Source organism: Castor canadensis, chromosome 1, assembly GCF_047511655.1.
Source record: "Castor canadensis chromosome 1, mCasCan1.hap1v2, whole genome shotgun sequence".
NCBI lineage: Eukaryota > Metazoa > Chordata > Mammalia > Rodentia > Castoridae > Castor > Castor canadensis.
Genome location: NC_133386.1, coordinates 148,556,697 through 148,572,583, shown reverse-complemented (window position 1 = coordinate 148,572,583; position 15,887 = coordinate 148,556,697). Strand labels below are relative to the sequence as shown.

At 36.9% G+C, this 15,887-nt stretch overlaps 1 protein-coding gene across 11 annotated transcripts in view; it reads left to right on the top strand.

Annotated features, from left to right (window-relative positions):
• Positions 1-15,887, top strand: part of Sbf2 (SET binding factor 2) — a 406,422-nt gene that overhangs the window by 372,777 nt on the left and 17,758 nt on the right. For 7 of the 11 annotated variants that reach the window (XM_074041157.1, XM_074041190.1, XM_074041172.1 and 4 more), the window contains 3 exons: positions 927-1,103; positions 4,575-4,685; positions 5,575-5,760. In XM_074041157.1, the coding sequence (XP_073897258.1) occupies positions 927-1,103; positions 4,575-4,685; positions 5,575-5,760 (474 nt within the window). The remainder of the gene's footprint in view (positions 1-926; positions 1,104-4,574; positions 4,686-5,574; positions 5,761-15,887) is intronic. The other 4 variants (XM_074041194.1, XM_074041166.1, XM_074041182.1 and 1 more) reach the window with 1 other exon arrangement.

Sequence of the window (15,887 nt, the reverse complement as noted above, 5' to 3'; positions counted from 1 at the left end):
ATTAAAAAATAAACTTTATTAATGCCAACAAATGTCTAGGAAATGAAAGTATTTGCTAATTCAGAAATCTCCTGAAAGTTTAACACTGAACAATGTAGTCATACTTTTGGCTGAACCATAGAACAGAGTCTGTAGGCAAGGTGCTCTTAGCAGAATCTCACATGCTCAGCCCTTAAGGTGCCAGTGACTGAGTCATCTCTGCTGTATTGACTGGCGTTGCCAACTCTTTTCTCACTGCCTGAACTATTGCAATCACTTAGTCACCAGTCTTTAGGGTAGACGGCTGAAACTGCTAGGTCATGCTCAATTTTTAAATCTACATACAACAGATAATTATATACACAGAAAATACTTGGAACTCTTTTCAACAGCAATCCAAGGTTGCCTGCTCAACTCCCCTGGCACCAGTGTCCTTTCCATTCAGTTCTGGAACCCCAACAATGTATTATCTTCCGACTACAAAGTACATCTTGGGAAGACTGAGTTTATACTGTTGGATTAACCATGCTGTTCCTTTGTCATTTGGCTCTTCTTTTGGCCTCTAGATATGCTGTTCCTGTGTCATTTGGCTCTTCTTTTGGCCTCTAGACTCATGGTCTTAGAATTGCTTTATATTCGTTGTTGCAAGCTATATCAAGTTCCAGCCTATTACTAGTCTCTTCAAGTTCTCAGAATGCTAGAATTCCTAAGCTAAGTAATCTACCTCTAGCAGAGACTGGACTTATCACTCCAGGCAAACCACTAGACCTTCCAGCACTGCTGACACATGAACTGAACTATACAAGATTGACATTCTTGATCCATCACAGCCTCTGCAGCTATTTGGCCTCAATTAACAGTGTATCATTAAGCATTGCCATGTTGAAAACGTTGCCCTTTTACCCGTAGCACTTCATCTGCCTAATTCTCTGCATCTTCATCCACAGAGCTTCAAGGTAGAATTTGCTTTAAATTGTGAATTTGTTCCTGTTGAATTTCATGAAATCCGACAAGTGAAAGCCAGTTTTAAAAAGCTGATGAGGGCTTGTATCCCAAGCGTCATCCCTACAGATTCAGAAGTGACCTTTCTGAAGGCCCTGGGAGACTCTGAGTGGTTCCCTCAGGTAACAACTTAGACAGCTTGTCTTATAACTCAAACAGAGGCCAAGATTGATATAAAGAACCAATATTTGACAAAAAAATATTTTCTTCTGCCCTCAACTCTACATTTTCTCCCTTTGTTATGTGTCCTCTGTAAAGGCCTTTCGGTTTCAGGAAACAGGACATAGCAAGTGAGGAGAGAGAATTCTTTATCACTTGGTTTTTATCTCTGTATAATTGAAAGTTTGGTGTCTGTAAGATAGTAAGGAGAAGAAACTTATGTGGAAAAATTTTGATGTGTAGTAAATTTAACCAGCTGGTATTTATGGGTCTTCTGCTCCGTTGTCAAGACAGTAAGGATCCAGGGTGGAAGGTGATTTCTGCACAACTCCACACACTTTCTCACCTTCCATTTGTCTCTGCCTATTATATGTCTCTCAATTTTAGATTCAATCCCACACCAACCACCAGAGGTATACAGGATGCCCCAAATCTATACCTAAGGTTTGGGAAAACTACATATCCATCATTCAGCTAAGTTACCCTTAGGATATTTTTATTGAACTTTTATTGAAAAATTAAGGAGAAAGAGGTATGCCAATACATATACACCCACATTTCTTCCAAACCACAAAAAGATAAATATTTACAACATGCATATTTTAGACATTTGGCCAAGAGTAGCATCTCTGCAATGTAACCTTCAGCTTTGTCTTGAGGCCTTTGATGCAGTACCCATTATTTCTTCTCACTCTGGAGGAATTTCTAATTTCTCTGCCCTTGCCCCTCTTGAACAGAAAAAAAAAGGGGGGGGGTTGTTTCTCATAGTACCTGGGATTAAAAGGCAAAGAGCCAAGAAACAGTATCAGTAGCCAGGGCAGTGACTTAATTAAACTATAGAGAAACACAGCCACATATGCAATTGGTTATAAGTAGATGATGGCATATATTCATTACTCTTAAAACCATTTAGGATATTCTGAGTACCCATACAAGGAGCTGACAAGTGCTAGGGCTATGAGGCCCAGCCCCAAACTGTCCTTATCATCCAGCTACCTGTCTATGTTTCTGATACATTTTATGCTCTGCCCCTTGCTGGAAAGTAGACCTATACAGACACTAGAGACTATACACAGTTGAAAATATTGCCCCACTTGGGACAGTGGCTTTTTTCAAGGGCGGGGGGTGGGGAGGAAGGAGAGACTGAGGTTTGAATTCAGGGCTTTATACTTGCAAAGCAAACACTCTGCTGCTTGAATCCACCTCCAGTCCATTTTTCTCTGGTTATTTTTGGAGATGGGTCTCACAAACTATTTGCCCAGGCTGGCCTCAAACTGCAGTCCTCCTAATCTCAGCCTCCCAAGTAGCTAGGATTATAGGTGTGAGCTACTGGTGTCCAGCCTTGGATAGTGGCATTTTAAAAGTAAACTGTTGGAAAAAATGCTAAGCCCTGGAAAATGCAGACCTAGGACAGTTGTGTTATAGGAACAGCAAGTAAGGAGCTTCTTGGAGCCTTTTCTTGTCAAGTAGGACATACACTTTGTTCCTGCACTTAAAATAGCCCAACTCTGTTTATGTTTTCTTTTTTTTTTTTTTTAGTTCATACTGCAGAATACATGATATGATGCTCAAAATATTTTTAAAACTAGAATCTTACAGTTTTGGTTTTGACATCCATATGATATCCCCACACCCTAATTAATTATTCCTTAAGGATTCTGAGTCAACTGGCCTGGTTTAAAAAGCTGGGCACAAATATGTTTTCTTCCCATGTGATATACATTACAAATAGGAGTCTTTTTTAACATACAATTCACTTATATAAAATTCTTCTCTTTTTTTTTTTTTTTTTTTTTTTTGAGAGGGAGAGAGAGAAAAAGATGGTCTCACTGTTAGCCCAGTCTGCCTGAAATTCATAGTTCTCCTGCCTCAGTTTGCCAAGGGAGATTACATGTGTGCACCACCACACCTGGTCTAAACTCATCCTTTTAAAGTGTATAATGGAGTGTTTTTAGTATACTCATAATGTTATACAACCATCACTCTAATGCCAGAAAAATTAAGACTATCTAACCTAGAACTTACTGGCCGGGCACAATGGCTAAAAGTTTTAATCCTAGTTACTTTGGTGTGTTGGGGGAAGATTCAGATGGAGGCCAGCCTGGGCACAAAGTCCACAAGATCCCATCTCAACCAATGGCTTGTCATAGTGGAACACACCTGTCATCTCAGCTACATGGGGAAGCACAAAAAGGATGGGTGATCATGGTCCAGGCTGGCCCAGGCCTAAAGCCTGCCTCAACAATAACCAATGCCAAAAGAACTGAGTTCAACCACCAGCACTACCAAGAATAAATACATAAAAATTAGAATAAAATAGAACATACTACATCATAAGAAAACAAATTTTAAGTCCAATAACTATGTTAAGTAGGCCACTTAGAATCTCTGTGTTTTCTACTTCATAAAATTACAGCTTTTCTACTTTTGGAGAAATCCTAAGTCATTTTATTTTATTATGTGTTATTTAAGCACATTGTTTTAATGTTTCTATATTTAAAATGTGACATTGTTAATCTTAATTTGACAAGAACTTTTAAGTATTTAAAACATAATATGGTTCTAATTTCCAAGTGCTTCATTCCTAACTTGTTTGATTATCCAAGGTTGACAGCAAGTCTGTGCTCAGAAAGTGTTTGATCTAAAATACTGCATGTTTTTGCTCATATGGAATCTAGACCTAAAAAAATAATACTATGACATGATCATAAGAGGGAGACTATTTGCAAGGAACCAGTAAATGGGAACCAGAGAAAAGAGAGGGTGATGGGGGAGGCTGATTATTGTAGAAGTACATTTATACGTGTGTGTGTGTGTGTGTGTGTGTGTGTATGTGTGTGTGAGAGAGAGAGAGGGAGAGAGAGAGAGAGAGAGAGAAAATAGTTTTTTGTGGATTTCATTGTGCTGTTTTAAAGAGGGGGAAGAAGTGAGGATACTAAGGAAAGATTAACATAGATGGAATGAATTTGATCAAAGTAATTATATACATGTTGCAATCATTATAATAAAACCCCTTTGTACAATTTATGTTAATAATTTTTAAAGAAAAAAAGTAAACAATTTGGTGATGAGATCAGGGAGTTTGTCCCTGTCCATAACATGTCTGTGATTGGAAGGAAAAGTCCACCTACACAATGGTTTTTAGTAGAAACGTAGCTTTTAGGAAGTTAGTGCAAACAGAAAGTGGTGAGATGATAGCATCATTGTTGATCATTTCATATAGTCATATGACTTTTCTTATTACTTACTTAATGTACTTGAATATTTAGGGTTTCTTGTCTGTTTAGTACAGTACAATAATTGGCATTCTGGATTGTCAAGAACTCATCTCAAAAACACAAATAGTCTTGAATTGACTTGAACTGAATTGAATTTTTAGAAGAAGAAGAAAAGAAAGTACTTTGTCTACTGTGGCCTCCTTTTCTCTTTTTTAGCTTCACAGGATAATGCAGCTGGCTGTGGTTGTATCAGAAGTACTTGAAAATGGTTCCTCAGTTTTGGTCTGTTTGGAAGAAGGCTGGGACATCACTGCACAAGTAAACTGTGTACACGTATTTTCAGATTTCATTTTATATTTGTATTTCACTGTAGCTTTTTTTTTTTGCTTTAGTGGGGCTTGAACTCAGGATCTTCGCCTTAAACCATTCCACCAGCCCTATTTTTGTGAAGGGTTTTTCGAGATAGGGTCTCACGAGCTATTTGCCTGGGCTGCCTTCAAACCACAATCCTCCTGATCTCTGCCTCCTGAATAGCTAGGATTATAGGCATGAGCCATCCGGCACCCAGCTCAGTGTAGCTTTTAAATTCTGCAAGTGTTATCTTTTGTGTAATGACTAATGTGTTTATGAACAGAGAACGTTCCCTGTTAAACACCACCTGGCAATCCATCAGAAGCTCTGTGTCATGAGCCATCACAGCCCCCTACATAGCCCAGGGCTCTGGCTTTGGCAGCAGGCTCCCGCATCCACAGATGCACCAGGCAAGCTTGCAGATGGAGCTCTTGACAAGCAGTGTGGGACATGGACCATCCTTGCTGGTGTTGTTCTTCCTTTCTCTAGCTCTCTCTAAGCCCCACATTTTTACTCCAGAATGAAAAGGAACAGTGTGAATACAAACTAGATTAAGATACTGATCTGTATGTGCCAACAGTAGACTAGGTTTGAACTGATCCCCTGACCTCATCAATTAACCTAGAAAAATGCCATAGTCAGCAAATTGGCCAGTAAGGATTAAAATTCAAATTTTCTAACATGTAGCCAAAATGAATCTGAGTTTAAGGTTCATTGGAAAGTTTGTAGAATTCATTTGATTGGTCATCCTAAAGCAGTTTGCTGTCCAGGTAACTATGCTATGATCAAAAGGAAATGCTTTTATCTTAACGACAGGACTTCTTCAGGACTAAATTAATGAGTGTCTATCCTGCTTGTGCCCTAGGTGACATCCTTGGTACAGTTACTCAGTGATCCTTTTTATAGGACACTTGAAGGCTTTCGGATGTTGGTTGAAAAAGAGTGGCTGTCTTTTGGTCATAAATTCAGTCAGCGGAGCAGCTTGACCCTCAATTGTCAGGGTAGTGGTTTTGCTCCAGTCTTCTTACAATTCTTAGACTGTGTGCACCAGGTAAGTAGAGCAAACTTAAAGTGACTTGATATGAAGAAAAGGAAAGTACTAACATTTATTGAGAATTTCAGTGCTGTGGCAGGTACTTTCTTGTCGTAATTCAACAATAAGACATGCTGAAATCTTAACAGCAGACTTCTGGGAATGAAGGGGAGAAAAAAAAAAAAAGAAATAGGCTAGAGGCATAGCTCAAGTGGTAGAACACTTGTCTAGCAAGTGTGAAGCCCTGAGTTAAACCCCAGGAACAGAAAAAAAAAAAAAGGAAAAAAAACTTACAAGGTTTCTGAAACTGGGACTACTGAGCTGGCTATTGGGCTAGCCCCCAAGAAAGATGGCATTCTAAATTACCATCTGCAAAGAGAAGAAGAAAACTTGGGCTTATTCTCCAAGGTTTGCACAAGGACACAAAAATCTCCAGGTAATGGCATAGTCTGAAATCCCACATATAGTCTGCTCAGTTTGGGAGAGCCCTACCATGTGCCTGGGTGCATAGATCCTGAGAGAAATAATCAGGACCCATAAGGCAGACTTACAGGCTTGAGAACACTGGCTCAGTTCTATTGGGTATCCTAATTGGGGCTAATCAAGAAGCTAGGCAGAAGCCTAAGTATCAATCCAATCAAACCCAGTAAGGATAGGGGAGAAGTGGAGAGTTTAGGCGTCCTCCCCAGACACAGCCCCTCTTAGCAGGGCCTTGGTCAGGATTAGGCTCAAAAACCGGACCACACTGGGCTTTCATGTTGAAGGTTAAACTGGCCTAAGAAAAAATGAGGGTTGACATTTCCAACCTTGTTTCATTTGTGTTATAACCCCACAGTTATGTGAATAGGTTCTAGCATGCAAAACATAATAGTGAGATTTGTTGAAATACATTGGACTCAAGTATCTCTTGGAAGGAAAGGTAGAAATGTTTACAGGACCCAGAATTGGAACTAGGTCTTCTGAAGAGGCCAAGTTGACATATGATTATGTTTTGGTTTATTTTTATTCTTTTAATCACTTGATTTTTAAAATAACAGCTTTATTCAAATCAATTTACATATCATATAGTTCACCTAAAATGTACATTTCAATAGTTTTTACCGTATTTACAGAGGTGTGCAACAATTATCACAGTTTTAGAATGTTTTCTCACCCCAAAAGAAATCCCACACACATTAGAATAACTTTCCACACTCACGCACTCACACAGGATTCTGTGTTTTAGATTGCTCCAGTTTGCTTGCTAAGGAAAATACCTATTGAATACTTTCAGTCCATCTTCCCAAGCAGCACCTAGAGGCATTGCTTGAGCTTATACTTTTAAACTTTTTGCAGCTAATGATATATTGTTTTTGTCTGAATATTAACCTTATTCATCCTCCTTTTGGCAAACAGATGAGGGAGACATTTGGAGACCATTGTCTCTGAAACAGAAAGCTTAGCTGAAGCCAAAGGAGAGAAGCTAGCATCTCTCTGTCTTGTAGATAGGTGAAAGCATGTGAGTCCTTCATGAAAGCATTTATTTTGTTTATTGTCCTATTTCCTGCCTCCATATATCACCACTGCTAACAACAACTTCTAACAGATAGACTGCTTATTGTGTGCCTGTACATATATGAGCACTATATATATTCTATTTTATCACTCTAAACCTTGAATGTTTTCTGACCCTCCTCACTTGTACTCCTAATGAGTCATGGACAAACTTCTTTGGTAGCATATATAACACCAGCATAAATATATTTTTATGTGTCTGTTGCCTTCCACCTAGACTAAGAATACTTGGGAATATGTACTTTCTATATTAGTCTTCAGGTCTCCAGTATCTTAACATAGTTAACAGTTCAATCTCTAGAAAATAATAGATAATAAATATGTATTATCAATGAATTAATGAAAAAATGTTTTGGTGGTACTGGGATTTGAACTCAGGGCCTCACACTTGCTAGGCCTGTGCTTTACAATTTGAGCCATGTACCTAGCCCTTTTTTTGTTTGGATAGGGTCTCACATTTTTGTCTGGGGCTGGCCTCAGACTGCAATCCTCCTACCTACAGCCTTCCACGTAGCTGGGATCACAGGCATGCACCCACTACAACCAGCTTATTAGCTTGATTTGGAGTGAGTCTCATTAACTTTTTGCCTGGGCTAGCCTTGAACCATAGTCCTTCCAGTCTCTACCTCCCAAATAACTGGGATATAGGCATGAGGTACTATGCCTGGCCCTAAAAATTTGAATGAGCATAAGTCTTGTTCATACTCTCACCACCCTTGATCAAAAGACCCTCTAAAATGTCCTAAGTACGACTCTTCTGAAAACTCAGATTCAAGGCTGTTACTCTCTTTTGCAAAAATCTTCAAGAGAAACAAACAGAAACCTGTAGTGGCTCTACATTTCCTAAAGAATTACTCTTCCTTATATCCAATTTGGATATAATAATGGAATTGCTTTTGCTGCTTAAGAAAGCTCTTTACTGGAGGCCTATATTCTGTCTCAGTAGTACATATAACAAGTTTTTATCGTGGCACAGAGATCATATCACTGATAATTCATTTAAATGCTAGATGAAGAGTTGACTTTCTTTTAGAGTCTTTATGTATAAAAAAATGCATGTCACTAACCATTAAAATTACAATTTCCATAATGAGCTATTTACAATTAAAGAGCATGTAAATCCAGAAACCAAGTGAGCAAACATTAGAGTCACATCTTCTGTATAAATCTAATTCTGAGGTATAAACTCACTGAGAAGAATGGCAAGTAGATTATCCAAGTTGACTTTTAGTAAGAATTAAAGTAGCCAGGCATGGTAGTATATACCTGTAACCCCAGCTCCTCAGGAGGCTGAGGCAGGAGAATCTTAAATTTGAGGCCAGCCTACAGAACTTAGCAAGACCCTGTCTCAAATTTTTGAAACGTATGACTATGTAGCTCATTAGTATAGCAGGCTTTTTAAAGTAAGAATTGAGCATAGCAGGCTTTTTAAAGTAAGAATTGAACTAATCATAGGCTGTAAACTTCTTCTCTGCACCTTCTAAAATAGCATCCCTAGGTACTAGAAAAGGTCCATGTTTTGTTTCATATATTTTTGTGCTTCCTTTGCTATGTATCATGTTGAGATAATAGCCTCAGATTTCACAAGGTAAAAATGGAACTTAAAAATGAGTATGTTTAACTTGTACTCCCACAATGAGTGGCTAAGATCCTAAAGACAACTGCCCTCACAGAAAACAACTGTAAAACCAAGATATGGGGAAAGGAGATTTTTTCCATAATGATTTTAGAATAGCTGGATATCTATATGGAAAAGTATGAACCCTGGTACTCCTAACATCTGTCACAAAAATTTATTCCAAATAGATTATAGACTTAAATGACTAGAAGTTCTTCAGACAGGAAATACATGATAAAAGGAGGAATTGGGGGATATCAGGAAGGAAAAAAGAAAAAGGAAACAAACATGAGAAAATACAGTTTCCTTCTTTTGAGTTTTCTAAATAATGTTTGATATTTGGAGCAAAAAGTCTAATACTGATATATTTCTTGATGCTTTTTACAAAAATAGTTAAGATGATATAAGTGGGCAAACATAAAGAGAAGTAGAGTTTCTTCAGTTGGCTGAAACTGGTAAAATGCCCAGTAGATGATAAGATATAACAACACCCATGACAACCACTTAGAAAGCTACATAAAGACATGTACTCAAAAATGCTATAGATAAATCAAAATAGAAGTCTAACAATGTCAAAGTAACCCACAGAAGACAAAAAATACGATGGCAGACACAAGCCCGAACATACCAGTAATCACATTAAATGTAAGTAGTCTAAATACATCATGATCTAATTATATGCAGTTTTCAAATGTAACAGTTTATTCAAGGCAAAAAAGGGTATCCTACAGTAGGTGATTAGCCAATACATTTATACAATGGAGTATTACAATAAAAAGCAATGACCTATTGATGCACATAACAACTTGAATAGATGTTAAGAATGTTATATTGATTAGAGGGGGACGTTATATTGATTAAGGTTCACATCCTGTATGATTCCATCTATATAACATTCTCAAAATGATAAGATCATAGAGAATGAGAATAAATTACTGGTTGCCAGGGGTTCAAGCTAGTGAGGAGGGGAAATGGTGTGACTATAGATGAATAACAGAAAAATAAACCAAATGTCCATTACCTGGTGAAGAGATGAACAAATTCTGTTATATTCATATAATGGAATACTACTCAGTAAGTAAAAGGAATTGAACATGAATATATGTAACAGTATGATGCATTTATGATCATTAAGTTCAAGAAGACAGGCAGAAAAGGCTATGTACTAAACAAGTTCATTTACAATATTCTAAAAGAGGCAAAACATAATGACCAAAAGTAAGTCAGAGGTTGAAAGAACCAGCAGTCAGAGGAAAGGATCAATTACAAAGGGCATGAGCAGACTTTTTAGGATCAAGGAACTGTTTTGTATCCTATATGCTTCAAATAGAGAATTTTTACTTTATGTAAATCATACCTTAATTAACCTGAACATTTTTTTTCTTGACTAAGTCCAATATGTCAGTATTGAAGTGCAGGAAAAAAAAACAGCTATCTAGTTTCTCCAGAGAATAATTTGTCAATCTGGTACCCAGAGCATACTTATAAATCTGGCTGCTTGCTTTCTGAAGCAGGACAGAAAATGTGTCCAGGGAAATTCCAGTCAGTATGTACACCTCTACTTTTTTCAGTTGAGTCTCATCACTAACCCAGTTGTGCCGAGTATTCCCAAATTCAAAGATTGTCACATATGGTTTTTCCAGAAAATAACCTCCAGTCTCTTGCCTTGAAGAGGGTAATCATATGATAACATGAAAAGACCTGAGAGTCTAACTATTGCCTCTATAGATTTCCATCTGAGCCCCATTCCAGTCCCCATTTCACTCCTAAATTACTGTCATGAGCCTCTGTGTCCTGAGTCTTTCAAGATTTAACAGCAGATTGTTACATTCTCAAATCATCCTCTTCCTGCAGGTGTCCTAGTGCAGCTTCTCCTCTTCTGCCATTCACTGTGACTTTTTCATCTATTTTCTTTCAAAATTTTGCTGAATTGTTTTTGCCTGTTGTTGTATACCCTCCCATTTTCCCCACTCCCTTTTGAATTTTTTAACCTCTTAAAAATTCCTTTCCTTTAGTAAGGGTAGGATTTTAGGGGAATGAGCTTGTAAGTTGAAATTAGCTTAAGTTAAATATACTAGTAAGTGTGTTAAACTGTGTTCAACTTGCAGAATTCTGCATACCTAAGCATTAGAGTCAGGAAAAGAATCCACTCACAATCAATGAGAGGGAAGGTTCTCATGTAAGATGTATTGTCCTTACTGAAGAGAACACCATTGTGTTCCATGTGCAGTAGTCCTTTCTTGGAAAGCAATGCTTATATTTTATTGTGGGGTGGCAAGAGTGTGAGGTGGAGTCTAGGGTGTTGAGAGGTAACCTGCATTTTGTGAGCACCCCTTAAGTAGTATGAATAAAGCAATTTAACGTGAACTGTTATCTTTAGGATACATTACAATAGATGCTAAAACTGGAAAATGTCAAGTTATGTAAAGCAACTTGGGGTAAAAGTTTAACTTCTCCTATCTGTTTATTTCTTTTAAATAGAGTTAAAATTCACGTGTTTTATATAAACCAGTTGGCTCTGAAGTCAAAAACAGAAGTTGACTTTTAGTGAAAGCTCAATTGTTTTCAAGCAAATGCTTTATAAACTGTAGAAAGTAATATTGTTCAGAGTCTAAAGACCCTGGTAGCATGATTTCAGTACTAGCTGTACATTAAAATTTTTTCAGCTGATTTTTTTTTTTTTTTGCCTGAACCCTCCTTCAACCTAGTATCATACAGACTAACCTGAGTGCAGACAAGTCGTGACAAAGAGCATGTGACCTTAATTGCAGTACTTAAAGGATGCTTGGCTGTGATAGGTATCAGCTTTGGTGAAGCAAATTGTTTCATGCTGAAGAGGGAGTGTTTATTCATTCGAAAACAGGAATCTAAGAGTCTGTAGTTAACAGAAAGTGCTTCTGACTCTTGCTGACTTAATTATAAGGTAGTGTTTCATCATCTCCTACATACTGGTTTTAGGCATTAGAAAGTGCCTTCTTTGAATGCCTTTCAAGTGAACTCTAGTGCTTTATATGACTCTGACTTTTGCCAAATAATTTAAATTAGTGCTATTCTCAGTCTCTCAGGGACACAAATCAGAACCAGGCCCAACAACATTTTTAAAAATTTCAAAATTACACATAGCAGCAAGCAAAACCTTCCTTCCCTGGGTGGAATGTGTTCCCTGCTTGCTAACCATTTCTGACACGCTGAACACCAAAAGGCAGTCCACAGACATATGCCTAGACTTGTCCATTAGTACTAATAAAGTTACAAAGAAAACATGGACTACTGGTCTTCAATTAGAACTGCCTCATCATCTAAAAAGCCATTGTTTATGCCAGTATATCCAGGTGTCAGATGAATTGTAAATGCTAGATTGCTGTTTCATAAGAGCAACATCTGGCAGATTTCTTTGTTGCTTCTAAAAGAAATTGGCTTAGTTCAAGTGATATCATTACAGGATGCTTCCTTTGCTTGAAATAATTGAGCCAAATCTTTCAAAAGGAAAATATATCCAAAGTACAAAAACAAATTTTAACCTAAAATTTCTTCTAAAATACAATTATTTTCCAAGGGGAAAATATGTGTACTGTGAATGAAAACAGAGTACAAAAAGTATCCCTTTTGTTGCAGCATTACAGAAAATCTTTGAGAGCACCTAGAGCTTTTCAGTTATTTCCTACTTCTTGTTATTAACTTTCTTGTTATTTTTCCTACAGAAAAATAACAGTTCTGATTTTGTCTTCAAAGTTTATTCACATCATAAATTGGCTCACTGATGTGAATCTCCTTGAGCTTACAGCACACCAGCACTGTGCAGGGTCCTAATGAAAAAGCAAACGCTAGTTTCCTTTTAAAGACAGGAGCCTTCCTTGTGGGCTCCTGTGTGAGCAGCTAAGCTAGTTACTCTTAACCTTTATCCATTCACAGTGGCAAAATAACTGCAACTGAAGGATACACAGTGTATTTAAGAGTTCCTGGTGACTGCGTGCTTCCAGTCAACTGAAAACTGACAAAACTTTACATAATCCTAGCTGTTTTATGTAAAGCAATTTTTCATTAAGTCTTCTAATATTTGAGCCGATATGAATTATCAAATTTTATGTAAAGTGGTCAAACAGTACAAAGTGCACAATTAATATTTGTTAAATCTTAATCCATGAAATAAAAAAATTTGATATTAGCTATTTACTTTTCTTTAATATATCTAATCATACCCATAGTTTTTTCATATATTGGTACCATTGCATATAGTGTCTCTTGTAATTTATACACTTTCATTACATCTTATCCCAAAATGATCTTTTCTGGAATTTGAGTCATAACTGTATTTATGGGTTTTTAAAAATTTTACAAAGAACTTAATGGCACATGGGCAAAAAAATGACTATAAATTCGTATTTCTTCAAATTCCATTTCAGATCCAATTCTTATAAATAAATGAAACTGGCAGGTTTCACCCCATAAAGGGGGAAAAAAATACTAAATGCCTCACACAGTTGAGGCTTTTAAATATGTGAGGTTTTTTATCTTCGATAATATAAATACAAAATTATTTTGAACAACAGAATCCAGATGATGCCTAAGAGAGCTTAAAAGTATATTCATCAGCATTCTTAGGGAAAGGATCATATAGAATTAATTTACTGGTTGTGATGTCTTCTTTCCCAATTCTACATAATTATAGTATGGTTAAATTTATTTGAAGCATACCTGCCCTTAGGCCCCAAAAATCATGTGGTCAACAATAAAGAAAATTAATGAAACCAAAGCTGTCTTTGAGAAAATCAGTAAACTTGATATACCTCTAGACAGAAGAAAAGAAAGAAGACACAAATCACCAATATTAGAAATGAGAAAAATAGCATCACCACAGCTTTCTGGCAATAACCAACAATTTAGATGAAATGGACAAATTCCTTGAAAGCCACTCACTACCCACTGACTGAAGAAGAAATAAATAACTTGAATAGACCTGTGTTTATTAAGGAAATTGAAATTATAGTTAAAATCTTTCCACAGTGAAAAATTCAGACCCTTGTGGTTTTACCACATGGAATTCTACCAAGCATTCAAGAAAGAAGTAATAGTTATTCTACAAAAATTCTTCCCTGAAAATGGAAGCAAAGTGACCATAGCCTAACTTAGTCCATTAGCCAGCATTCCTTGGCCTGACAAAGCCAACAAAAGAAATCTACAAACTAGTATCCCTGATGATCATAGATTGAAATTTTCTAAGTAAAATTTTAGCAAGTGAAATTCAACATTATATAAAAAGGATAATATGCCACACTTAAGAGGGATTATTCCCAGGAATACAATGTTGGTTTTATATTTGAAGTCAGTCAGTCAATCAGCGTAATTAAACTAAAAAAAAAAATCCTAGTGGTCCTTTCATTAGGTGCAGAAAGAAGCATTCGACAAAGTGAAATAAGAAGAGAACTTCCTCAGATAGTAGTTTTTAAAACCTACAGCTGATATCATACTTAATATTAAAAGATGGAATGCTTTCCTCCTAAGATCAGAAACAAGATATTTATCTCTGCTTCACCACTTCTACTCAACATTGTACTGAAGGTCCTAGACATGCAATAAGGCAAGAAAATTAGACTGAAAACATTAAACACTTCTGCTCTTCAAAAACTGCTATTAAGCTGGGAGCCAATGGTTTATACCTGTAATCCTAGCTATGCAGGAGACAGATCAGGAGAATCACAGTTCAAAGCCATCCCAGGCAAATAGTTTGCCAGACCCTATCTCAAAAAACCTATCACAAAATAGGGCTGATGGAGTGGCTCGAGTGAAGGCCCTGAGTTTAAACCCCAATACCACAAAAAAAAAAAAAATTACTGTTAAGAAAATAAAAAGACAAATCACAGAGCAGAAGGAAATATTCGCAAGTCCTGTAGCTACTAAAGGACTTGTATCCAGAATAGATGAAGAATTCTCAAAACTCAGAAAATGACCAACCTTTTTTTTTTTCCTTTTGGCAGTACTGGTGTTTGAACTCAGGGCTTCATGCTTACTTGACAGGCACTCTACCACTTGAGCCATTCCACCAGCCCTTTTTGTGTTGGGTATTTTTGAGAAAGGATCTCATGAACTATTTGCCCAGGCTGGCTTCGAACAGCAATCCTCCTGATCTTTATCTTCTGAGTAGCTAAGATCACAGGTATGAACCACCATCTCCTGGCCCAACCTATTTTTTTAAACAGGTAAAGCATTTATACTAACTTCACAAAAATATATAAATGGCAAGTAAGAACATGACAGCATTCTTAGAAAATACAAGTTAAAGTCCCAATGAGATGCCACAACACCTACTTTAATGACTAAACATTTTTAAACTGACCATTCAGAGTTTTTCAAGAATATAAAAGACCTGAAAATTCTCAAACACTACTGTTGGGAATATAAAATTGTCCAACCAGGTGTGGTGTTGTGTGGCTCAAATGGTTGAGTGCTTGTCTAGCAAGTGTAAAACCTTGAGTTCAAACTCCAGTAGCACCAAAAAAAAATTGTACATCCATCTTGGAAAACACTTTAGCCATTTCTTAAAAAGTAAACATATACTAGCCATACGACTCAGTCATTTCATTAATGAAAACTTAGGTCCATACAAAGACTTGTATGTAACGCTTCATAGCAGCTTTATGTGTAGTGGCCAAAAAGCTGGGAAAACCCAATGTCCACCAACAGGTGAATAAATAAATATATTGCAGGTTTTCTATACAATGGAAGTCTACTCAGTGATAAAAGAAATGAACCACTCACAAACCAGCAACAAGCAAGGATCTCAAATAATTATGCTTAGTGAGATAAAACTCATTTATGATGCCATTTATGTATATAAAGTTCTAGTAAATGCAATCTTACCTCTAGTGACAGAAAGCAAATCAGTGGTTGCTTGGGAAGGGAAGTGCAGAGAGAGGCAGCAGGGTACTAGCAAGCTTTTGGGAGTTATGGATGATACATATTTTGATTGTTGGTT